This window comes from Chinchilla lanigera, unplaced genomic scaffold (assembly GCF_000276665.1).
Source record: "Chinchilla lanigera isolate Chin_1 unplaced genomic scaffold, ChiLan1.0 scaffold00014, whole genome shotgun sequence".
NCBI lineage: Eukaryota > Metazoa > Chordata > Mammalia > Rodentia > Chinchillidae > Chinchilla > Chinchilla lanigera.
In genome coordinates this window covers 28,501,194-28,527,384 of record NW_004955415.1, presented here as the reverse complement: position 1 = coordinate 28,527,384, position 26,191 = coordinate 28,501,194, and the positions used below count along the sequence as shown (strand labels likewise).

General features: G+C 43.1%; 1 protein-coding gene across 2 annotated transcripts in view; it reads left to right on the top strand.

Annotated features, from left to right (window-relative positions):
* Ralgapa2 (Ral GTPase activating protein, alpha subunit 2 (catalytic)) overlaps nt 1-26,191 on the top strand; it is a 248,630-nt gene that overhangs the window by 136,101 nt on the left and 86,338 nt on the right. For both annotated transcript variants that reach the window (XM_013512249.1, XM_005380947.2), the window contains exons 28-36: nt 1,082-1,192; nt 2,392-2,460; nt 2,684-2,821; nt 3,767-3,950; nt 8,354-9,125; nt 10,123-10,194; nt 16,004-16,127; nt 18,333-18,488; nt 24,546-24,704. In XM_013512249.1, the coding sequence (XP_013367703.1) occupies nt 1,082-1,192; nt 2,392-2,460; nt 2,684-2,821; nt 3,767-3,950; nt 8,354-9,125; nt 10,123-10,194; nt 16,004-16,127; nt 18,333-18,488; nt 24,546-24,704 (1,785 nt within the window). The remainder of the gene's footprint in view (nt 1-1,081; nt 1,193-2,391; nt 2,461-2,683; nt 2,822-3,766; nt 3,951-8,353; nt 9,126-10,122; nt 10,195-16,003; nt 16,128-18,332; nt 18,489-24,545; nt 24,705-26,191) is intronic.

Genomic DNA, 26,191 nt, shown 5'->3' with positions numbered 1-26,191 from the left:
ATACCAGGATATGACCTAGGGTAAGAGTTCCAGGCAAAGCCAGGAGCATGTGCAGGTGCATTGACCCAGCCATCAAGAATAGGCAGAACCAGTGGAGGTGGCAGGGTGCGTGGTGGGCATCAGGCAACCAGTCAGTGTGTCCTGCAGAAGTAAAATCACTCATCTTTTTCTTACTTTTTCTTCAAACTGCACATTTGTCACCAGTACCAAGACTGACCTTTCAGAGGTGTCCTGTGCTGCCTAGGTATCTGCCTCCCACAGCTGTTGTAGACCAGTGACACAAGTTCATCCCTGAGTCTCTTTGTGCTAATGAGGTGCAGGTAGCGGTGGAGCTCCCAGGTTCTGGCAGCAAGAGAAGCCTAGGATGCACTCTTCACTTTCACATGCCCTGGCACAGTCAACCAAGATTTTTGACACCCATCTTATAAGAGATGGAATCCTCCAGAATGCCCTTATGGTGACCTGGTACACATGCCCACTGCAAGAGACATACTCAGAGGCATCCAGTGTACCAAGACGTGTGACACACATCCTCATGGTCTCTAAATTTCCACATTTCCCATTATGCTGTACAGGGGGTCAGTTTTTATCACTGGATACAAATCCATCTGGCCAATCCCTGTTTCTCCATGTGTGAAACGAGGATAGCATTTACCTTACAGAGCTGTCAATAAAGACTTATCAGTAGGAGAATGAGTGAAATTCCTGTAAAAGTTTGACACACAGGCGTCACTCAACAACAATGTACTGGATTTTGAAAACTGTGAATTAAGCGAGCTGAATAAAGAATTTGAAATTAAATTCTTAATTTCCATGACAAGTAGCTGTCAAACGGCAGCTGCTTGTTTCTGTACAACATTGTTGTAATCAACATGGCTAAGCTAGACAAGAGGCAGTCACAGAGTGCTGGTATGATCCTGTGTAACTTCTCTGTCAAACAGGCATAGTTTTCATCAGTTTTATGCAGAACACATGTCTTGTACTCTGTGTGGAACTGGGAAGGGGTAGCCTTTTGTTCTTTCTTCAGAATAATGCACATTTAGGTTACATATTTACTTTGAGATTTTGTTTCCTTTTGTAGTTTCCTAACAAAATCGTGGCTCAGGTGGCATGTGATGTTCTTCAGTTGCTGGTTTCCTACTGGGAAAAACTTCAGATGTTTGAAACCGCCTTGCCTCGGAAAATGGCAGAAGTAAGTCCTTTCCCTGTAACACTAACACATGCACTTCTTCTTTATAGCATCCTTGATGTCCAAATAATTATGGACCCCCAAATGATCGCTAGCAAAAAGTACGCATGTCCATCAGTCCCGTTTGGGGCTCCTCTCAGCTGTAATTGTAGGCACTGTGAAGACAAGCCAGTGGTGTTCCAGGACAGAGGCTGATATTTGGAGTGTTTGAAAGGCGGAATGACTACAACAAAGAGTCCTTTTGTAGACTGGGTTTCATTCACTGAGAGTAATTTGGATGGTGCCAGCAAGGAGTGGGCAGCTGGTTATAATGCCCTCCACGTAGGGTGGAGGGGTGGAGACTGGAAGCCCTGGACCACACTGTCATAGCAGGATTTCTGACTGTAATGAGACAACTTCTGTGTCGTCTTGCCCACAGCACCCTGGAGTTCAGTTCCACCCAAGGGGCTTTCCTATGGCCCAAGCACACGCCCTCACTCACAGTGCCTGGTTGTCATGTGCATCCCTTCCTGCCAGTCTTTATAGCTGCACTTTTCAAAACACGTCTGTCCTTTACACAGCCACTAGTGACTCTGAGGAAATTTGATTTGTCCCCCTAAGGAATCACAGGGAGAGAGAAGACATGATGTTGATTTATATCCTGTCAGCTCTACACAAAGTTCACTGGGGAGATTACTTGTTCCCTTGAAACATATCAAAAATCACAGGTGATTTTTTACCTTCAATGACCTAGAATACAATAGAGCTTTAGACACAGAAATATAAAATGCCAAGGAATATAAAGTTGGTTTGGGGTCATTGGAACAGGGAACTTTCTGAGAATGAGAGGGTACTGTTGCACAGGGCAGCAGGCAGAGCTTTCGGGTGCATAAGAAGATGAGACTGCAGCATTCTCTTGAGTCTTTTCAAAGTGTCTTTGGACAACACTGGAAAGTGAGGGGATTGGTGGTGGAATAGATGACTGGAAAGAAACCGTCCATTCCCGAGGGCCCCAAGTTCCCCAGCGGCAGAGCAGGCAGAAGTTAGACATGGCCCCAGGGCCTTCTGGTTCTCAAGGCCACATGCATAGCTGTCCCACAGCTGTCACCTCCCTCTGGGGAGCTGGCACCAGGCTGAGGTAAGTTTCAAGGCTGCTCTGGGACTCATAGCATGCAGCTTCCAAACTAGTGGTCTGTTTGATTGGTGACTTGTCTTTCATGCAGATCCTTGTGGCCACAATCGCTTTTCTCTTACCAAGTGCAGAATACTCCTCAGTGGAAGCAGACAAGAAGGTAGGTGATACATTATTAACTTTTCCTTGAAGTTTTTTTTTTAATGCAAGGTAGAGTGATAAATGATACTGTAAGTATTTCTTGTGAAAATTCTGTTTACTTATTTACTTACCTACCTTGCAAGTGTTTGTGTGTCCCCTGCATAACTGCTGTGTGCAGGGACAGTTCTTTGGTTCAGCGTCCCACGGACTGCAGTGTAAGGGACATTGTGTTCTCCCTCCAGTTCATCGTGTCCTTGCTCCTCTGCCTGCTGGACTGGTGCATGGCGCTGCCAGTGAGTGCCCTCCTGCACCCGGTGTCCACCGCAGTCCTGGAAGAGCAGCACCTGTCTCGGGCACCCTTGCTGGATTATATCTACAGGGTGAGTCTCCCCTTGGGCCTCAAGCACCGGCAGGGGACCTGTGTGTCAGAAAGCTACCAAAGCATGTTCTTTGGCATTTATTTTCTTATCTGGGCCTTTTTAAAAAGGATAGGGGTAAGTTATGCATTTTTTAAAAAATGGATGATTTATGCAGCAAACACAGAACAGATACTGCTATAGAAAAGCTACTGTTACTGAGTTAAAGATGTTGCATTCTTATGTGACTGTCTTTTACAATCTTTGGGCAACTCCAGTTTGGTCAGAACACCCCAATTTTCATGGAACGTGGGCCGTTTCTACTTAATTTTTAAAAAGAACTATTTATATTATAGGACTATCCAGAGGATTAGCTTGACAAATCTATTTATCAAAGGAGGAAAAAAGTATAATGGTTCCAGTAATCTCTTTGCCTTAAATAAATCTTAAAAAATAAATTGAGGACACTGACCTTGTGAAAAATAAGAATACTTCAAAAATCTATATTAAATTTATTTTTATTGAACTATAAAACTCTTGGGGTCATGAGTTACAATAATTTAAACTCATGAACTATCTTAAAGTTCACCAGTGGAATCTACTCATTGTGTTCATTTATTCTTCCACTAAAAGTGGCTTCTCCCATGCCACTCTCCGTCTTTCAACTCAGTTCCTACTGGTGGCACTGTGGGTGGATAGAGGAAGGCTTGGGTGTGTGCAGTCACACACACTGGTGACATGAGCAGTTTTTCACTTTTGCTTTGAGAATACATTTATTGTCATTGATGTGAAAGAAGGAAAAGAAACTTGCTAACAGCAAGGAGCTGTTTTAAGTATAGAGGGACTCAGTGTTCTGAAGCACTTCTTTTCTGCAAGGAGCCCTAGCACCTGGTGCCGGGTGTTTGGACAGACTGTGTGGGGCCAGGAGGTGGTAGCAGCCACAGCACCATCCCCGTATGTCTCCCGCAGGTCTTGCACTGCTGTGTCTGTGGCTCGAGCACATATACCCAGCAGAGTCACTACACGCTGACCCTGGCCGACTTGTCCTCTGTGGATTATGACCCCTTCCTGCCCCTGGCCAATGTGAGGAGCTCTGAGCCAGTCCAGTGCCATTCCTCAGCAGACTTGGGCAACCTGCTAACTGTGGAAGAGGGTGAGTATCGACCTAGACATAACCCCTTGTGGTCAGGAAAGGGAAAGATTATAGCCTTTTGTCTGTTCTTGCTGTGGTTTTTTTTTAAAAAAATCTAGCTGTTAATGTTGAAATCCTGGTGTCTGGAGACCTCCCTGATGGGAATTCTGCCTTCCTTGTTTCCTTCTCTTCTTCTCCTCCTCCTCCTTCCATTTTCCTTCTTTTCCTCCTCTTTCTGTTTTTCCCCTCTCTTCTTTTCTCTCATCTTAGTTATTGAATGGCTTTGTATTATTGAGGACCTATGTACCTCAGACAATGGAACTCACACACACTTTTTATCCCCAGTGAGGTTTGCATGTAATGGAAGAGACAGAGATACTCAGAAAGACTATGGTCCAGGAACACTTTGGGGTTTCCCACAAAGGACTGAAGCTACCCTTGGTAGGGTGGGTGTACTGGAAGGGAGTTTATGCAGTGGTCCAGACTCTGAGACCTGTGTGAAAAGAGGTGGGAATTTACTTGCCACCATTTGAGATGGCTCTGACTGTGGCTGAGTCCACTTGAGAACCTTTGGAGACTGTCAGGACTCAGGGGCTGCTTGCTATGTCATCTGCTTATCCACCCCACTCCTTAAGATGATAAGTAGCAGCTCTGGACCTTGGACTGTGAATGAGAATGTCTGTGTATCTGTCATCTGCATGTGTGATAAAATTGCACAAAACCAAACACATAGTAGATAGGTGAACACTGAATGATACAATGGATTGTATCAGTGCTGGTTTCCTGACTATGATACTGTGTTATAGGTAGGCAAGATGTTAATACTGACAAGAAGGGTATATGCAATCTCTCTGTGTTCTTTTTTACAAATGTATATGGGTCTTCAGTTGTCACAAAATTAAAACTTCAAAAAAATGTGGGTGTGGAGTGCTAGGTCACCTATGAAAATTTTATGTACTTTGCAAGTTAGAAATCTAGCTTCGAGAATGGAACTTTTAGGGTAAAACTGTCCTACAGGGAAAAGGAATGAGGAACCACCGCCAGGGAAGCAGAGCTAAGAAAGTAGAAAGGGACCCAGAGGAAGCCTGGGAAGAGGGCAGGCGGTGCTCAAGCCACACAGCAGTGCAGGTGCCTCCAAACCCCAGGGAAGGCAAGGGCAGAACAGAAAAGAGTGAATTCATCTCCCAGCACATTTGGCTGTCAGTTCGGCCAGAGTATGTTGGGCAGAGTGGCTGGTCTGGCCTGATCACATGAGCAGGTGTCTTGCAGGATGAGCCCTGAGAACCCAGAGACAGACCCTGCCCATGGAGCCCTGGGTGCAGAGGGGAGGTTTGCCTTAGGCTACCACTGCCGGGAAGGGCACAGAGCACTGGGATGTGCTTGTAGAACTGCAAGGCAGGAGTGTGGTTCAGGAAGAGATAAAAGATAGAGTCAGGGTTAGGGAGAGGAGCGAGGTCTAGAAATCTGACAGCCCAGAGTTTAGCGCCATTTGTTTGATGACCAGACTGAGGTTGAGGGATTTCTCCAGGGTATACAAGTCAGAAATAACAGAGGTGGAATTGGTGCCTAAGATTTAAGGTGTAAGTTCCTGAAACATGTTGTTTACTCAGAGATTTGGCTGCAGAGTGGATTAAAGACTCTCCTGAGCTGTGTGGGTTGTGGATCAAATGTGGTATATTTCATACTGTCTACCTGCTACTTACTTATCATTTGATTATCTTTTCTGGAATTCCATGGTTAACTGCAGTATCTTCCCAAAATTTCTCTCATACTTAAAAATTTAAGCAATATTTTTGATTAAAATCCATCTTGATCCATTTCTTTTGTTGTTACCCATCTTAAAATCCATGTCTTATAACACATTAATTTCCTAAAGTGATGAGCAGACACCTACCCACATGGCTGCTGCTAGATTAGGTTCACCACTTACTGTGACTTGAAAATAACAAAGAACTAGTCCCTTTTTGACACTGGAAAAGCCTAAAAATGAACACTTAAATTTTGGTACTGTTTTCTTTCAAAGTACACTGTTCTTTGACTTGCATATTTATTCTCTGAGAAAACCACAGGACCTCATGTAGACATTCCCAACAGAGTTCTGTAGTAAAGGATTTAACTAAAGTATGTCAGGGGGAGAGTGATTATTATTTCAAAACTACTCCTTTCTCTTACTTTTCAATATTATAGGTTTTTATTAGATGTGTCATTGTGTCATGATTATCAATGTGTCCCTAGGTTAATTTCCTATTACAGAATTCAAAGTAATTGCATTTAAACTTCTCTGATAAAAGTTTTGAAATGCACTGCCAAATTATCTAAGTTAAAAAGCCAGAAATTTGAAAGCATCCTGGCACACGCAGATATGCCTGCTAATTGGCTCTGTCCTGTTAGGAGTAAAGGGATAAATAAAGGTAAGGACTTTTAGGTGAAATAAAACGTGCTCCTGTTTTTCACTCTGTGTCACAGTTTGCATTCATTACAAAACTATTTTTAGTCGGGTAGTGTTTCTGACAAGCAGTATTATATATCAATGATTCTTTCTTAGATCACCGCATATTTACTACTTTCAAATGAAGTTACAGTGAGAGACAGTTGGGCCATCCATGGCAGCAGGCGCCCTGTGCTGAGACTGTTAATCCTAATTCCTCATTGCAACAAGGGGAAGGGGGCTCCAAAACACCAGAATGAAAGGATGACCTAGGATCCTGTTTTTGCATTCCAACTGTAAATTTAGAAAAATTCCAGAAATTTAGAATCTATTTTGTAATAGTTTGTGGAACTCATAAGCTCGTTTTTCATTAACAGAGTCTTAGACTTTCTCTTTGTTCTCAGGGAACCCACAGCAAGGGATTAAACTGACTTGTGTCAAGGAAGAGTTATTATTTCAAAACTATTCCTTTCTCTGACTTTTCAATATCATAGGTTTTTATTAGATGTGTCACTGTGTCATGATTTGTGATCAGGGTGTCTCTAGGTTAATTTCCTATTACAGAATTAGAACACATTCATTAAAAACACACATTTACCTTTAACGCAAATTGAAAGCACAACCTTTGTGAGTAAAAACAGAGGGAAGGTGATTTTCTGATTGTTACTTTCTGCCTGGCCTTAAGTGGACCATTGTCACGAGCTTCATGCATCCCTGCCCTGCCTTTACTCGGGAGGCTGTCCACACTAGGAACCCACAAACTTCCTGCAGCTTCACACATGCCCTTTTGGGTATTCACAGTTCTTAGCTTGCGCACTGAATTTGAGCATTAACTGTCTTAATTGTGTGGAATCATGCAGTCTTCTGCCATGGTTGGGAGGAAGCATCTAATTTCAGAGATTCACCTCCTCTGCTTCGGAACATCAAGTCTTTTGATAGGAAATTATCCCTTATTGGTTAGAGAGTTCATGTTTATTTAAAAAAAACAAACCTGAAATCCAAGAAAACTCAGGATAATCTTATTCTCTGTAGTCTTTACCCAGAATTTCTTAGATTCAGGATTTTATTTTTTTTTCTAAGACTTATAATCATAAAACTGATGTGTTATAAATGAATTGTATATTTTAATGTCTAAGGGGGAAAGTGTTTAGCATGAAAAAATATATTTATAGTTTCTTATGTTTTAATACTTGGTTTTTCATATTTTGAATTAAAAAGCTAAGTATTTCTTAAAACTTTAAGCTTATATTATAAATCTTAGTTTATTTAAATGTCTAGTTTTGGGTTAGAATTAACAGTTTTTTTTTCACTTGTTCTTAGATTAATGCATAAGGCATGTTATAAATTTGGCCAGCTGAAGTTTCCCTAATGGCTCTAAAGTAGTCATTTCAATCTGCATTCATGGATTTTATTTATCTGCTTCTCTCTTACGCCTCATTTTACAAGGTCTTCTTGTACATATAGTTGTTGAAGTCTTTGTGTGCATTTTATGTATTAAAAATTTCATAGATCAGTTGCTCTTGAGCATTTACTCAACCACAAATTTAGTTTAGCCCTTCTATCTCCATGATTTATCAATATGACAGATTCTCTTAAATATTTAAAATGCCCTAACAACAAAACATAAATTATCATGATTATTAAGCAAATTGCTTTCAATCTATTTCAGCAGCCCCAAGCCTGACTGATTCCCATGGGAGGTGTACCCTCGCCCCTGGGCAGGAGCAAGGCCATCTCCTGACCCCCAAATGAGGATAGTGTCCTCACCAGGCCTGCCTGAGCCCCCAACTCTTCAAGAACAGGATGGTCTTGTCTATTCCTGTGTCTAGATTTTTAAATATCCCTTTTGAATGAGGTCTTTAAGTTAGCAATCCATTTAAATTGAACTTTTAAATTCAAATAGAGTTAGTGTCAAAAAAGAAAACAGATGAAAAAAATTGTCAGACTAAAAACAAGAAAAGCGCTCTGAAGTCCTGTGCTTCTTCTGCGCCCACAGAGAGGAGAAGGAGGAGCCTGGAGCTAATCCCGCTCACGGCCCGCATGGTGATGGCCCACCTGGTCAACCACCTAGGCCACTACCCGCTGGCCGGCGGCCCAGCCGTGCTGCACAGCCTAGTCAGCGAGAACCATGACAACACCCATGCTGAGGGCACCGAGCTGTCCCCTGAGGTGTTCCGGAGCCCAAACCTGCAGCTCTTCGTGTTTAATGACAGCACCCTCATCTCCTACCTGCAGATGCCTTCGGAGGGGACAAGTAGCAGGTCCCCTGGGAACACTGTCTCAGATGTGCGGGTCATTGTGCGGGATGTCTCAGGGAAGTACTCCTGGGATGGGAGGGTGCTTTATGGACCCCCGGAAGGCTGCGCAGCACCCAGGGGGCACAGCCCCAGCTTTCACATTCCCAGTTGCCCTCCTCAGAGCTGTGGGCCTCAGAAAGATCTTCCTCATAGTGAGGAGGGGGACGATGTGCTGGACAAGTTGCTTGAGAACATTGGCCACACGAGCCCCGAGTGCCTCTTACCATCCCAGCTAAAGCTCAGTGAGCCTTCCCCACCCCCGTGTGGAATGAACAGTGAGCAGGAGAAGGAAATCATCGAGGCTATCATGCGCCAGAGTGCGCAAGAGGATGAGCATGTCCAGAGCTGTAACTTGGCCTCCGCCCTGAAGGTGACCAACCAAGGGCAGCCCTGCCCAGTGGAGCCCCGAGGACCCTTCTATTTCTGCAGGCTGCTGCTCGATGACTTAGGAATGAACTCTTGGGACAGAAGGTAACACTGCATACTGATCCTCCAGTCATTTCAGCCTTGTTTTCTACAGATTAGAAATGGAGATTTTTATCCATTTATTTCAATATTTATAAATTATTTCCATCTGCTAAATTAAAAGTAGAAGGGAAGCTAATTATGCTATCCTGGTGCAAATTGAATTGTAATGCTTGTTGGGTACTTTAAAGAGCATCAAGCATTTTCTATGTGTTTCACCTGCTTGCTTCTCTGTGCATTATTATTTTGACTTTCATGCAAGATGCATAAAAAAGAGTACAGGGGGCTGGGGATTTAGCTCAGTGGCAAAAAGCGCCTGCCTGGCAAGCGCAAGGTCGTGAGTTCGGTTCCCGGTACCAGAGAAAAACCAAAAAAAAAAAAAAAAAAAGAGTACAGAGTGAATTAGCCACAGTTTAGCCTGAGATCTTAAGAGAGAGGTGGACGTAGTCCAGGCTAGGCACCATGTGCCAGCACTCTGCAGTCCTGCTTAGAACAGGGGCGAGGGTGAGACCAGCATGCAGTGATTAACAGCCCTCCGCTAATCAGCCTCGTGTTTCAGAACCGTCAATCTCAGATTCACCCTTTCCTCTGTGGCACAGGACATTTCTAAAGATGTGCTCACACAAGGGTGTAGGAATTCAGGGGGTGCAGCTCCATCCAATGGTAAGGCCATGGAGGGAAGAAGACCTGGCAGAGGAGGACACAATAGTGGAGTGGAGGGAACAGGCAGTGCAGCAGAGCTAACAGAGGATCCAGAGGCACAGATACACGCATGCAGGCACACACTCATTGGCCACAGAGTCATCCAGAGCCCTGGGTAGCAGTGGGCTGCAGTGGAGTCTTAATGCCTTGCAGGTTATAGGAGAGTAAAGTTCCTTTGGAAGGTTTCTGTCACATTTTGGTGAGTGAGGTCATAGGTGGATGGATAATGGGTAAGTCTGGAAAGCAACAAAATTGATCTGTGATCACATGACCTTTTTCTTCCACCCATTTTTCTTTCTAGGAAGAATTTCCATCTGTTGAAGAAAAACTCAAAATTATTGAGAGAGCTAAAAAATCTGGACTCCCGTCAGTGGTATGTGAAAGGACATCAAACTACTTTTGTCCTGCTGTCTTCCTGTGCATTTGGAGGCCAGATGTAGCTGCAGGGACAAGCATACCTGCAGAGACCCAAGGGTGGTTCTAAGCCTAAAATCTAGTGCTTTTACTCTGAAGGAATAATGCATGTTTGGCACCCTAAGAAGTCGGGGCTCCCAAGAACCCAGGCTTGTGATTGCGCACGTTTCTGGGTGGCAGCCAGTGGGCACTGCCCCTCCTTCATTCTCTGCAACTCCCTCTTTCTGATGAAACCACGATGGCATTATTTAAAGCCTGATGGGACCACCTTTATAGTTCAGGCTAGGCACCATGTGCCAGCACTCTGCAGTCCTGCTTAGAACAGGGGCGAGGGTGAGACCAGCATGCAGTGATTAACAGCCCTCCGCTAATCAGCCTCGTGTTTCAGAACCGTCAATCTCAGATTCACCCTTTCCTCTGTGGCACAGGACATTTCTAAAGATGTGCTCACAGCACCAACAAGTTCATGGTTTGGGAAGATGTGGGTTTCCAGAACCAGCCAAGTAAAGAATAAGGATAGGCTCAGTATGTAACAGATCCTCAAAAGTCTTAAAAAGAGAAAAGTGCTTCCATAATCTTTGGTTTTTAAAGAACACTACTAAAAAAATAGCCTTCTTCCTCTTTTATTTGCCTTAGGAATATCCAAATATTCCATCAGCCTGCCCCCTAGAAAAGAAAAATTTCAGGCTGTTTTCCTCAAGCCTATATAAAATACTCTTCCTACTATATTTTATTTGCTACACGTTTTTTAGTCGTTTGTTGTTATTGCTGTGTTTTGTAACTTACTGTGTCACCAAGGCTGGTGAACTCAGCGATCCTCCTACCTCAGCCTCTCTACCGCTAAGATTGTAGGTGTGCACCACCACACCAAGCTCTTACTCCTTACTTAACTCTGTCTTTTTAAAATATATTGGAGCTTTATATTTTCAGGGGTAATAGGGAAGCAAGGAGAAGGGGGAACAATAGATCCCAGTTTTAGCATTTGGGGAGTTACTAGTTACTAGTTTTAGCATTTGGGGAGTCCTAAATTGGCATTTGGGGAGTTACTAGAACACTTGAATTCATTCACCTTATCATTCTTCCACCCACTGTCCAGCTTCCATTTCAAGGCACCAGCAGCTTCTGCCGGGCACTTACATGAATGAGTGAGGAAGAAGTATTTTCACCATCATCTGGATTTAGGCTTTCTTGTGGCGTTGGCTGTTTATTTTAGCATTCTGATCAAAACTCAGTGACACATTCCTAAATTTCGTTTTCAGGGTAATTCTTGATTCATGTCACTATTGTTGGTGTATCAGATTTACCACTGTGATTCTTCCTTGGTGGTTTGAATTCTTAACCGAATATAAATTCAGTACCTAGGAAATCCCAGTTGTAGTTTTCTTTTAAGTCCCTGAGGGCTAGCTGTCCTGCTCAGGGTGGAAAGCTTGCTGACTTTCAAAAGGCCCTGGCTTCCATCCCCAGCAGAGTAGCCACCCCTCAAAAAGTATATAAATCTACCTGAATGATAATGTTAACAAAAAAAAGCACCTTTGTCATGTCACTGAGGGCCAAGCAGATAAAATATAAAATCAGGTTAAGCTTTCTCACGGCTCTGTGTCCTTGCTCCTTCAGAAGCATCTAGAATACAGACACTTCACTTGAACTGTCCTCTGTCTGGAGTCAGGGGCATATATAGATTTCCTTCATTTCTTTCTCTTTTTTTGCCATGCCTCTTCGTCACTCTTCTGCCTTCCCACATGTCTCGCTGTTCCTTAAGATACCAGAACTCCGGCAGCCACACGCACACAGAGTCTTGGGCAAGTCCCAGTGTGGCGGTTGGGGACTCATTCCTTCTGGAGAAGCCAGTGAGGGCCATTGATTCTAGGTGGCTGTATTGCTGTCTGGGAGGTGACAGATAATTTCATATCAAAAAATACACAAAGCTGAAAAGATGCACTTTAGCTGAACGTGGGGAAAGGAACTGTCCTCAGCCCTGAACCCCGCAGCGTGGTGGCCAGCTCAGATGTCTTGTTTCCTGATTCAAGTGAGAGTTACAACAAAAGATCTGAGTCTAAGACAGGTGAAGACCTCGAAGCTATTCTTATTCACAGTGCCCTTCCTCAGATTCAGGCACCTGCCTGTGGTGCTCCTTCTCCAGGGCAAAGGAACAGAGACTGAGTTCTCTGGGAATTCCTCAAGGAATTTCTTGGGATTCCCTTCCTTCCCCCTTTTGTCCTTCAGTGTTCAAGTAGCAGTCATTTGCCTCCCAGACTCAGCTTTCCCAGCACATGCAGAATTATTCCCTGCTTCTCAGTTTAGTAAATACGTTGGTTTCGTAACTGTGGCCAATTTGTTGAGTGTTAATGCACTTTAGTTGCATGAGGTGCAATTGAATTAGCTCCCTGGGGTGCTGTTGCCATAAAATATAGCTCTGGGTTGCTGATTGGCAATCTTCTTGCCCCTTGATTAACCTTCGCTTAAATCCCAAACTCCTGGATTTAGTGTCTTCTTAATACCTACTTTTGTATCAGTTTATTCTGTGCTAAAGGGTATTTTCAAGGCTCTTTTTGGAACAGAAAAAAAAAAAAAAAAAAGAGGAACAAAATCTGGGACTCTTCAGCCATGAGAAAGCTAAACCGACCTGCAAATTGGTCAGATAGTGAACAGAACACTTCTTGTTCCTTGGCTTTCACTTAGGACATTTCTGTTTATTTTTTGTATTGATGTACATCACTCTCGTGAAGGCCTAGCTCCTTCCTGACATATCTTTGGGACGGTCAGAGATTGTCTTGCAACTGCAAACTCTGAAATTAGCAAGATGCAAAGACAATAGTGTGGTAGACGGACATACAATCACAGCGGGGCCCTTTAAATATGGGCACCTTATTGCCACCTTGGGGGAGGCCAGTGTGGAAATCACAGCTTCTGAGTTTTGCTCTTTCATGTGACAGCACAAGAAAACAGAGGTGTTCTGGTCCATTCCTAATAAGAGATAGAAATGCATCCTAATGAGGAAGGGAAATTATTGGTTTTGCCTCTGTGTTCCTGAATTACCTGCCCTTCCACGCACCGATTGTGCAGCATAGGGATATGAAGCGCTGTTGATGTTGCAATTACCATTTCAAAGCCTGGCTCTAATAGGGCCAGGCACCGTGTTTGCTTCCTAGCAGGCTCTCTGCAGTGCTCACATTTTGGAGGATATGAAATGTGTTGACCATAAAAAAAAAAAAGAATGTGTTGACCATGACAAGAAAAGGTCACTTTTCCTTCATAGCATCATTGGGCCTCATCGCTGTGCCTCCAGGATGAGTTAATGAGGTCTTGACGACCATGAGCAGCTGTGACAAAAAAAGCCTCAACTCTAAGGAGAATAAACAGAAACATCTCTGACCAACCCAGGGCTGTTTTTATGTATATAATATATATAGGACAGAGAAAAGTTAAATGCTGAGGACTTTTCAGTATGAAGAGAAAGCTGCAGGAAGAAATTAAATTGAATAGCTATATTTTTTTCTCCTTTTGTTAAGACAGCCTTCTAGGGCAAAGGTCAGAATAGCTGTTATCACCAGAGCCCAAATTATCATAGCTCATGGGACTGAGCGAACTGGTGAGATTCGAGGAGTATCTTGGTACAGCAGTTTCAGGGCTCCCTATTCCATGAGGACAAGCTGTGTGTCTGTCTATGAGCAGAAGGTCTCCACTCTACTATATGGTACACACACACATGCGCACGCACCAGGATCCATCACCACAAAACCTTCTCTCCTGGCAGTGCCTGCTCCCATCAAGGGAGACACCTGCAGGTAGGCACAACACAGTGGGTATCAAAGCCTTAGAAGGCCCAGGAACCAAGAAGTTCTTTCTTTCTCTGAATTTAAGGGCATAAAAGTCTCATCAAAAGATTATAAAGATGAAGGGATATCGTTAAGGGAAGATAATATGAAAATGTCTTTTAATATGGAAGCAACTAGATGACAATTTGGGATATGACTTATCAATAATATGGAATCTTATACAACCACAAATAACTATTATAGAAGCACAGACTATGAAATTGTTCACATTCAAAAATAAGCTAAAATGGTGAATTTTACCTAGTGTATCTTACCAGGTTTTTAAAAAAGTGCTCACAAATATTTTAGGTGTAAAATTAGTTGTGTAACAGAATATAATAGTTTTTCATATTTCATATTTACAAGCAAAAATGCATCCTAAGTTGGTAACAGTTTTTTTTAATATGTTCAAATTGCAAGTGTCTTACATTTTCCTTTGAGATAGGGACTCACTATGTACCCCAGGCTGACCTCCAACTCATGATCCTCCTACCTCAGCCTCTTGAGTGCAGGAATCACAAGTGTATACTGCCATGCCCAGCTATAATTGTTTTTTGTTTTTGTTTTATTGCCCTCTTTCCTTTCTATATTTTAAAATTTTTATTTCAAGTATTTTTATTATATGAAAACTATGGGGAAAGTGAATACCTACCTAAATGGATAGAATAAAAGAACCCTCCCCCAGTTATTTGTATATAACTTTTTAGTTAAACTTTAATTAGTCCTGCTTATTGGGTAGAAAAACAACCCATACAGAAGGAAATATTAGAAAATTTGTTAAAATATGAAGTTACTTCTACCCATATGGAAGTCTAATCAGATTACAGTGTAGAGATACTATATTAGGCAACAAAGACATTTCTATATTGTTCACTTGATAGATTTTCCATGAGATTTTTCAGAATGTAATACAAAAGAGAAGAGTGGAACTGCTCTGGAAGTGGTACTCTAATTTTTAAAAGTCAGAGACTATGGTAAAACTCATGGGTAATGGGGCATGGAATGGGTGATTCATAGCTAAAGTGCTGTTGGAATAAAAAGTGTTTGCATCTTTAAACTATCACCATATTCCTTGATTGTTATTTACATACTTTCCTCTACAATGTAACTTGTAAAAGCTGGTTATTAAAACATCCCAATAGACCATCATATACTGGTTGGTTTAACCCAGTTTAGCTGAGCCCCTACTGTGCACCAAATCCTATGCTAGATGTGCAAAAAATAAAAAGACAAGGTTCCTTTGTTCAAAGTTTAGATCATCTTGATTTGACAGTAAATTGCCCCGAATCCATCATGGACCAAGCAAATGAAGGGTTTAGATGGGCAAAAAGAGGTTTCCTCAGACATCAGTCCACCACACCAGTACCCTCAGAGAGTCAGAGCATAGTGTGTGCATATCCTTCCACAGAAAGATCACCTATTTGTGTCTGCTTGGAAGAAGTTTCTCTTTCTCATAAAAACTTGATGTAGCATGCAATTGCAATCATAGAGCTACCCAGTAGCCTTATCTTAAAGTGTAAACAGTGAAATGTGGGTAGTCACATCAGTCTGCTCACACTCAGTATCTATTTGAAATTCTTTAAAAGATGTTATTCTTTGCCCCTGAAAAGGAGGGAACTTGCCAAATGCTACCTGCAGCTGTTGAGTGCATCTTGTTCCTGAGCATGGGATCTCAGGAACCAGAGCACCTTGTTCCCAGTCTCCTGCTTGTTTTGTCTGCTTTTTGTTCAACTTTCTGTGTCTCCTTTCAACCACATCTGTAAGGCAGGTGACAAGAATGCTCATCTCCTTAGAGCAGTTGCAAAGAGTGAGATTGTGTGTCAATGCCTCTTAGGACAGAACTAGGAAGTTCTCAATAAGTGCGAATTCAACAGAAGAGGAATCGTATTGGTGGCAGCAACAAAATAAACCTTTATGTATAAGTCTAACTTACTTAAATTTAAAAATTTACAGCCGGGAGACACACAAAATTGCAGTGTTTTACATTGCTGAAGGTCAAGAAGACAAGTGTTCGATCCTCTCCAACGAACGAGGAAGCCAAGCTTATGAAGACTTTGTTGCTGGTCTTGGATGGGAGGTAATTTCATCCAGTAGTTTTATTGACCACCACATTTTAAGTTGCATATGAAAAAAAACAGTTGTGTGTAAACTGTTCTTTTATGTGGTTTTACATTCAAAGATAGTAGGGGTAGAGAGTAGGAACTAAAGAACTCTTTGAACTTAACATCTTTTGTTCACTGCTTTTTAGTACTTTGTGTATGAACTCTTGCTTCTCCTCACTTTTCCCTTAATATTTTTTCATTTGCTTTATATCAGAGCTGTATAGTTAGATGGACTCACCTAGCTATACACAATTTGCAATAAGAGAGAAAAAATGTGGGCAGAGAAGCCACAGCTTTGGCCACAGTATAGAGACTGGAGAACAGTGGCTCAATAGCTGAAAAGGTGAAGAAAGAGTTGGACAAAGTCAAAAGCTGAAACAGAACTAGAGTGTAGTAGCCATGATGATTATCTATCAAGCTGTTCACCTAACAAAGATCTGGGAGATGACTGATACTGAAAATTTTAGTATTTTCTTGATTGATACCCAGATACTCCATAGGTGGAGACTACTACACACACACACACACACACACACACACACACACACACAGACGTGTATCTGTCTTCTAGGAACATGAGTTGAAAGAAAATATCTCTCTAACATCTGAAAATAATTTAAATATGGAAATAATCTGAAAATGAAAATCAAAATAACTAAAATTATTTTCTTACTTTTTAAACATTTTGTTTTGGTTTTCCAGTTATGTGTGCTAAGGAGAAACTCCAGGGTACATAAGCACAGCTTACCTCTCAGGGCTCAACCTGTGTAAGAGGCTTGCTGGAGAGATGGAGACAGAATGAGGCCTCGACAAGGGCAGGACCATGTCCTTCCTAACACTTCTGGTGTGTTTTAGTCCAAGACCTATTGCCCTTCCAATAAATCATTGTCCTTCTTGCTAGTAAGGTTGCTTCTTATTTGTCATAGAATATATTTACTATTGAACACAGAATTCAAACATATATTCTCAACCAAAGTTTTAAGAAAAGACTAGAATATTAATGTGGAGTATTCGTGGCACCAAGTAGACTTTTCTGTTTCTTTCTTTCATATTAGAATAGGTACTTTATTGAAGGAAGAAGAGTTTATGGAAAGTTGAAAAATTTAGATTGAGGCACTAAGAAGTGAGCATTCACACCATAACTCCAAATCAGTTCTGACTCGTAGATTTTTGGCAGTGGCATAAACTGGAACAACCTTTTGAAAGGCCTTTTAGCACTGGCTGCTAAATTGTGTGACATCTGTGCCCCCTGACCCAGCATCTTAGCACAACACTCTTCCCCCAGTGTTCCTTTTAGCCGGGGAGAGCAGAATCCCTGTAGACTCAGTGATGGGGAGCCACAGGTACACATCCTTCCCATATATCAACCTTGGGTAAAGGGCAGGGTTGCTGCCACCAAGGCCAGCCATGGAGTGCTTCCTCTAAAGTACTCCAAGAGAACAAGCACCTCCATACAGCTTTTATTACAGTGAACTATTAGTATAGCTGTGTTGTTATTTGTTTTTTTCTTTTGTTTATATTTTTGTTTTTGTTTTTCTTCTGGTACCAGGAATCGAACTCACGACCTTGCACTTGCCAGGCAGGCACTGTGCTGCTGAGCTAAATCCCCAGCCCCTCTGTTGTTATTTGTTGATCTCTTGCTGTGATAATTTAGAAATGAAACTTCATCATGTGTGTACTGGAAAAAATAGTGTATGCATATAGGATTTGGTAGCTTGGTGCTATTTGTGGTTTCAGGCATCCCCGGGAGGGCTTAGGGCATATACCCTGCAAATACATGGAGAATACTACACACACACACACACACACACACACACACACACATATGAGGGGAGAAGTTAGATAAATATGCAGCAAAATTGGGGAAGGAGGTTGCTTTCTTTGTAAAGAGCTGGGGATCAAACCCATGGCCTTGTGCACTAGGCAAATGCTTTACCACTGAGCTGCATTCCCAATGCTTAAAATTTCGTAGTGATTCTCTTCAGGTGGTAGCATTACAGAGCAATTTCATTTTTAATGTTCATGTCTTTAACATTTTAATCATGTCTGACCTTGTATTATATTTGTGACCAGAAGGAAAGCTGTGGAAATGAAAATAGCTCACATTGTTAAAACCCCATTCCTGCCTGATGAGGAGGAGCGGCTCATGTCTGACCCTGTCCTCTGTATGGTCTCCCCAGGTGGATCTCTCCACCCACTGCGGCTTCATGGGCGGCCTGCAGCGCAACGGCAGCACTGGGCAGACTGCCCCTTACTACGCTACCTCTACCGTGGAAGTGATTTTCCATGTTTCCACTCGGATGCCGTCGGATTCAGATGATTCCCTCACCAAAAAGGTACAGGGCTTCCCTCCCTGAGGGCCGTCCCTGGAGTGCACAAAGACCCAGTTGCTGTCCTCAGGACTTGGTGACCCTGTGGCTTTTCCTAACCAGCTTGGCACAATCTTAAGGCCTGAGATGGAGGGTTAGGAAAAAAAGGGCCTTACACGTTGCGCCTTTGAGGTCTTCTGCATTAGTATCCCTTGACAGAAAGGTACATCATTACCTCACAGGTAATGAAGGTCACAGGGAATGGCGTTTGTCACAGAAGTACTGGGGGCTCTGGGAAAGCCACCCTCAGCCTAGCCTGCAGGGCAAGTTGGCAGCAGAGGCCAAATGGCAAACACTGCCACCCAGCACCCCACTTTTGTTGCTCACCTTCCATTCTCCCTCAGTCTCCCCCTGCAGGCAGTGTTCCCGAGGAGCATGGCCCTGTCCCTGCCACCCAGCAGGACACTCACCTCAGGAGACCCTGCATCAGACGCAAGGACCATCTTTCCAGAAGAGGATGTTAGTCCAGTAAGGAGCCATAGATAGCTGAGGCCCAGAGCAGCTGTGTCAAACACAGCTTAGAGCCGCAAGGAACTTAGAGCCGCAAGGAACCTAGGCCGCAAGGAGCAAGGACAGACCTCAGGTGCTGACTAGGGCCGGCCACAAGGCAGTGTGATGGCATGGGCAGATCCAGGCCTCAGGCTGTGTGGACCAAAGTGCAAGTGTGTCTCCAGTCCCCACACCAGTTTGTGCCTCAGTTTCTCACCTATTGACTAAGACTGAAAACAGTTGCTGAGTGAAGTGAGTGAGATAATGCCTACAACATACCTAGCACAGTGCTAGGAAGCTCTCCTGACCCCAACCCTAGTCACTGCCCATCGCTCTAGTTGATTCTGTCTGCCCTGCCCCATAGCCAGATGACTAATACCAGCATATGGGTCACATTGTACCTGCTTCATTTCTCTTCTTTGTGGCTTTGCTTTTCCCCACTGTAGCCCAAACATCAGGTCTGGGTCCATGGTGGGCAGCCGTGCATGTGGGACATCAGAACCTGGGTCCCAGCCCAGTCACAGATATCCTGCATAGTGGTCAGCTCTCTTGAATATACTAAGAAAACAAGAACTCCACACCCTGTCACCCAACCACTGTACGCTGCAGTAGCCTCCCCAGTGGCAACCATGGCTAGGCACTGCCATGAGCTAGTGCCCAGTGAACCTCAGGAGGGAACAGGGCTTAGTCTACTGCAGCCTCCAGAGATCCTAAGCCAGTGGTGGCAAACCTATGGCATGCATGCCATTATATCTTGCTTTTAAGACAAAAGATGTTAATGTAGAGTTATTTTTTTTTCTAAACTAAAACCTCCGTATTCAGGTTTAATTGCAGTGTTGGCACTTTGTGATAAGTAAATGGGTTTTGGATTGCAGTTTGGCACTTGGTCTATAAAAGGTTCGCCATCACTACCTTAAGCCCTGAGTCCCATGTTTTTTTAAATTTGATGAACCTTGTAAACTGTTTCTGCTCCCCAAATATGTCACCATGCTCTATGATTTTCTTAAGACAGAACTGCTTTATTAAAAGATATATTAAATGTTTAAATTATATATCGACATATTAAATGTTTAAAAAGTATTTCTTAAGAAAAACAGATTGTTTTTTTGTTTTCTTGAGAAAAGCCGAACTGTTTCCTTGAGAAAATGTCATGCTATAAATAATGTTTCAAGGCTTGGCCTGGTTGAAAGATTCCCTACTGTAATAATCAAAATTCAGCTGATACCTTTTACAGTGCTAAGATTTAGCATCATTAGCGATAAACTCTCTTTATCAGGATGTCTCACAGCTAGACTAAAAATCAGTCACAGTAACAGCAGCCCACAGTTCCTCATCATATTCTAACTAAATTGTCCCTAACAGCTTAAAAATGAGCTGCAAGATTCTAAAGTGATTCACGCTCCCTTCTGCCCCTGTCATGGGGGAACTTTTTCAGTTCCTCAATCTGGTTGCAACCCCATAGTGAACTCTTGATCCTTCACTGCAGAAATTTGTTAGCTCCAGCTAGATTAGATTTTTCACAGCTAATCTAACTGCTGTAGGGGTTTGCAGAGTGGGGACAGAGCTGTGCTATTGGATTTGTCCAATTCATTTGACTCCAGGACTATAATTGCACTTATGTCTTACAAGGCTTTTATAGCCTCAGGCTGGCCGGCCGAATAAAAAACAAATTGGCAGTGATACAGTGCGAGTGAAAGGGGATGAAAGGCCCACATTATCAGTCTCCAGGCAGCGCTGTTCTGGCAGGAAGTTTCTTGGTTAATTTACAAATAAAACTTAGATTTTAGGATGGGCACACTGTCAGCTGAACAATGGGGATGTCAAGCCTGACTGTTACTTAGTAAAAGTAGCAGCCGGGCCCACTGAGGAGCAGGAATTCTTCAATCAAACAGACGACTCCTTCTGGAGCCAGCTGGCGATGTAATGCAATTAGTCGGGAAAGGAGGTCAGCCCATTAGGTATGGACCATGACAGCGTCACCAGCGGCGTGCAGCCTGGCAGCAGCAGGCGGAGTGGCCCAGGCCTAGGGACTTAGAACTCTGTCAGGACAAGAAGTGGCAGGGCCTGGGGCATTTGTCTGGAGCCTGGTGAGCCCACGCAGCAGAGGGGATTGAAGCTGGCATGTGTCTGTTCCTGCCTGCTGCCCACGGGCACGTCATCCTGGCTGCCGGTGGGTTTCTCTCGAAAGTCCCCAAACTCACAAAGTGATGCCTCTGTGTCGAAACCCTCAGCCCCAGCCCCACTGAGGGTACCAGGGTGTTCTGTGCTGTCCTCACAGGCACACAGCTGGTCCTGGACCGTTGGAATTATTTCACCTACTGTGTTCTTGTCATAGGCAGGAGAGAGACAGTATTTTTGTTCTTTGCTCCAGATTTACCAGCCCGTTGGCCCAGTGGCCTTAGCTCCAAGTTTTGTGATTTAGCTAATTAAACTGTAACGTGTCCAGAAGTCTGAGGCACACAACTTTCATTGAAGGCACCTCTGAGATGATGAATATTGTGTTATTAACACACAAAATAGCTCCTCCTTAATTACAGAACCACCTTGCTGGAGGAAGGGAATGTTAGTGTGACACTGCTCTCCCATGCTGTAATTCTGAGAATTAGGAGAGACTTCCTTTGGTTGTTTAATTGAATAACCCAATTTAGAAAGGGGAGTGATGGACATTTCAGGGGTTGCTGTTTCACATCAGTGCTCACACATTGCACTGTATAGCTGTGGATCAAAGGGAGTTATTGTAATATTAGGTGCTGGCATCAAGTTGGTAGCAGCGCGTTTGAGAGGTGTTTGGTTAGGTAGGTCGTTCCCCTTTGGACATATGTTCCAACACTACACCAGGTGGCCCAGAATCCCCTGAGGTCAGCTCTCTGCTAGGATGAGGGCTGTAAGAGTGTTCATGTTATTTTCTGCTGGTCGAAACTGCTTCCAAAGTATCAGTTAGATGCTGTCCACATTGCCCTTGGAAACCTGCGTGTCAAGTGTTTTTGGCAATGCTGGCTGTGTTTGCACACTGAAAGACCAACTTGCAAGAGTGTGCTGTAATTTTTTTTCTTTTTGAGACAGGGTCGTGCTGTTTCATTCAGGCTGGCTTTGAACTCGCTACGTAGCCCAGGCTGGCCTTGAACTCACAACAATCCTCCTCCCTCAGCCTCCCAAGTGCCGGGATTACAGGCATGTGCCACCACACCTGATGGTCTTTGCATTTTTATTAAAAAGGCAAAAGAATGAGAGAAAGGGAAGGGAGAAGGTAAGGAAAAGTAGGAAAGGGGGAAGAGAGGAAGGGAGGAAGAGAGAGGAAGGGAGAACGGGAAGATGGATGGAAGGAAATGTTGCCCTATGTAGGATGGGAATAGAGTGGGCTATAGCTGAGAGGTAAAGGGCTTGCCGCACATGCGCTGGGTTCCACCTCTGTACTGGAGAAAAAAAAAAGGCATCGAGAAGGATGTGTTCAGCACTGCTTTGAGGACCCAGGGTTGTATTTTTTAACTGTGCAATGGGTTGGCTAGACTTGTGCCTGCCACCCCGTAGCCTTTATATTTGTGTGGGAATCGTGAGGGAGAAGAAAGATGTTCTGGGTAATTTTGTTTAAAAGCCATTGACTCCATTAAATTGTTCTGGATCATTGTGACTTATGCTCAGGCTCCACAGTTGCGTGTTCACACACAAGTGAATCGTGCACCCTCAGGATAGGTACAAAGGTCCAGGTGCCAGGCTCTTTTTTTAAATAATTCACTTGTACCATCACTACCAGAAGTATGAGAGGGAAGAATACGCAGGCATTGCAGCAAACAGCTTCCTTTGTAAGCTTATAAATGGAAAAGAGGCCGTCTTGGGGTCACCTTGAATTTTCTCTTTGTGGTCAAGTAGTCTATAAAGAAAATAATATGTATCTAAACATGCTTTAACTACATAGTATTCCAGAGTATCCTTTTTATCTTTTAAGACAAAACTAAAACATTAGCTTTAACCCAGCATCTCCGTTGTATAAAGGTGCGTTTAACTCGGTCATTTCTAATGTTCATCTGCTAGATAAGCAAAGGATAGGAAATGCTTGTTTATGGTGATAGAAACGCCATCTTGCTGACTCCGTGCAACAGGCAGGAGCTGCAGGTCCCCATAGGCATCTAAGACCCAGACCAGCAGCCTGCATGGCGTCTCAGCTTTAGCTTGGGCCAGGCTTTCACGTTCAGCATCTAGTTTCTTCTAGTCATGCTCCTGGGCTCCTCCCATGACTTCATGTGCACTTTGTCCAGCTAGGGATGGAGTTATGAAAAGGATGTCTCTCATCTGGTGGAGCTGGTCCTGAAGAACTCGCAGCACACCTTTTCCCAGGGACCTTTCCGTCTGGCCACTCAGAGAGGCCAGGAGTATATGATTTGTTCTCAGACTTTGCAACTTCTTCGCATATAAAATGATAAAATGAGCCGGCTAAACTACTTGAGCTATGACAGTAGGTAGCTTTTGGTGCAGGCATAACCAGGGGCTCAGGCCCATTCTGCATCCTGGGGAGGCGGAGCCTTTCCTCCCTGAACCCTGCTTCCTCCTTGTGCAATAAGAAAGTGATGGTGTGGTGTCATCTTGGTTTATCATCACCAGTGTCATCATCAGAGCTAGCAGGAAGATTCAGCCAACTGTCTGTGTCCACATACCTGCACACAGTAAGCACTCTTTAAATGCCCACTGCTTAGGTCCTATCGCATGTAAGTAATATCTGTTCATATCCTAAACAAAGACAGTTTTATATATTCTTTTTCTTAAAAGTTTCCACAATAGTAGTTTGTTATGCATTTAGGTTTTTTTGTTGTTGTTTGTTTGTTTTTGTCTTTTTTTTTTTTTTTTTTGGTTTTTCTCCGGTACCGGGAACTGAACTCACGACCTTGGCACTTGCCAGGCAGGCGCTTTTGCCGCTGAGCTAAATCCCCAGCCCCCTGTTTTTGTCTTTTTGAGACAGAGTCATGCTACACAGTTCAGGCTGACCTTGAGTTCACTTTGTAGCCCAGGATGGCCTTTAACTCGCAATGATCCTCCTGCATGCCCCACCACGCCATACTCTGTTATGCATTTGTTAACAGTTGTGTTATAATGGATTATGTTCTCTTACATCTGTATTCTTACTTTCTTTATAACCATTGCATTAAGAGGCTTTAAAGTATTAATGTAATATGGAATAAAACACTTACGTCATTAACTGTTTAGAGACCTACTCAGCAATTTAAAACCCATGACTCTGATGCAAAAGTAAAATTCCATTGAAAAAATTTTGGCAAGGTCCTGGCCCCATCCAGTCATAATATACCCTTGCCACCAAGAGGCCCAGTCTTAGTACCAAACCTACTTCATAGAAGAAGAGCTATGTTTGCGTGGGATAGTGCTTTTTAAAGCCAGTAGAAGACATCAGTGTTGCAGCCTTTTTTTGGTAGTAGAGGCTTTGGGGTATTTTTTTCTCTTAGCATTTTGTAATTCCACTGGGAAGCCTCAACCCCTCATAAACTGCTGTTACCCCTTGACTAATAAAGCACCAATTTGCTGTTGCAGCTCCGTCACTTGGGGAATGATGAGGTCCACATTGTCTGGTCGGAACACTCCAGGGACTACCGCAGGGGCATCATCCCAACCGCCTTTGGCGATGTTTCCATCATCATTTACCCGATGAAGAACCACATGTTCTTTATCACGATAACCAAGAAACCCGAGGTATGTCTCTCCTGCCTCACTGTCCTGACTCACAGCATTTGCCACAAGAGTCACTGTCACTGGAAAGCAGTTATACGATTATGGTAAAGGGCATTTATCTTCCAGGTGGTGACCCGCTTACATGTATCTACATTATGTGTGCTATAGAGGAATTCAGTAGGAATTGGGATCTTCAAAAAGAATCTTTTATCCTGAGCACAAACTCATATTTCATTACTTGGCCTCTATGAAAATTTTATCAAAGAAATGTACGTTTTTTAAATATTTTAAGTTTTTAAAAATTGTTATTTGAAAAACATTCTAACATTAGATTTGGGGCACACTGCTTAATAATGAGCACTGAAGGAACCCCGTGAGGACACCTAGGATTTGGGGGACCCTGTGGGTATAGAACCCAGCCTTGTGTGGCGGGTGAGCACTGTAGGCATGTCCTCGAAAGGACTGGCCATGGGCAGAGCCTGTGTGACAGGTTTGACAGTCCAAGCACTGTGCCCCAGAATCAATGCAGTCTGTCAATTGCTATTGATCATGGGGGTGGCTGGAACAATCTGTGGTCTCTGTCCCCTGTACTAAATTGGCTGCAGTTTCGATCGTTGTCATGCCTTCAGTGGTATTTTAACAGTGCATTCTGTGGTGACTTATTTTTGTTTTGGAGTTATTAGGAATGTTTTTTTTAAGTTTTAACATTAAATATTTATCATAGTAAGCTACTCAAGAAAAAATGACTCGGTTTTTGGCTTGATTAAATATAACCTTCATTTTCATTCCAAAGTGTTCTCTTGAAAGAGCTGAAAATTACCATTGTAAAAGCTCCTCAACATTTAAAATAGTAGGTCATTCACTGAGATTTATTGCTCAAGTTGGTATTGATAACCTAATCTAGTGTTAAAGTTGAGAGGATTAAATGAGTAAATCAGTAAAAAGTGCTTCAAACAGTGCCAGACCCAGAGTAAAAGCTGCCTTGGTGTTAGACGTTATTCTTACCATTTTATCACTGCCTTAGTATTTTGTTATAGTTACTAACACAGAAATAAAATCAATACTGAAGTCTCATGCATAGTAATTCTCATTATGGGTAAGTCCTGAGTCAGGAATGTCCTGCTTTGGGTGGCGTGAATGCTGGCCTAAAGGGAGCCCTCTCCTCTGTCCATAAAGGCAGAGGCCAAGATTCATAGTAAATATTGGGATGGTCTCTGCTTCAGACCTGTGTGTGTGTGTGCGCGCGTGTGCGTGTGTGTGTGTGTGTGTGTGTGCAGTTTTCAGTCTTATACTATAGGAAGGTGGTTTAATACACTTGTATTTGTCCATGAGGACCATTGCTTTTAATTTTAGAATTAAACTAAATATTGTAATATTGGAGAGCCAATCAATTTAGTATCTTGTAGCTTTCAAAACTAGACATGTAATATTGGTCAACTGGCTTTATCAGTTCCTTTTTGGAATGACCCTCTAAAATGTCATTTAAAGTCCCAGGAGTGTCACCTGTA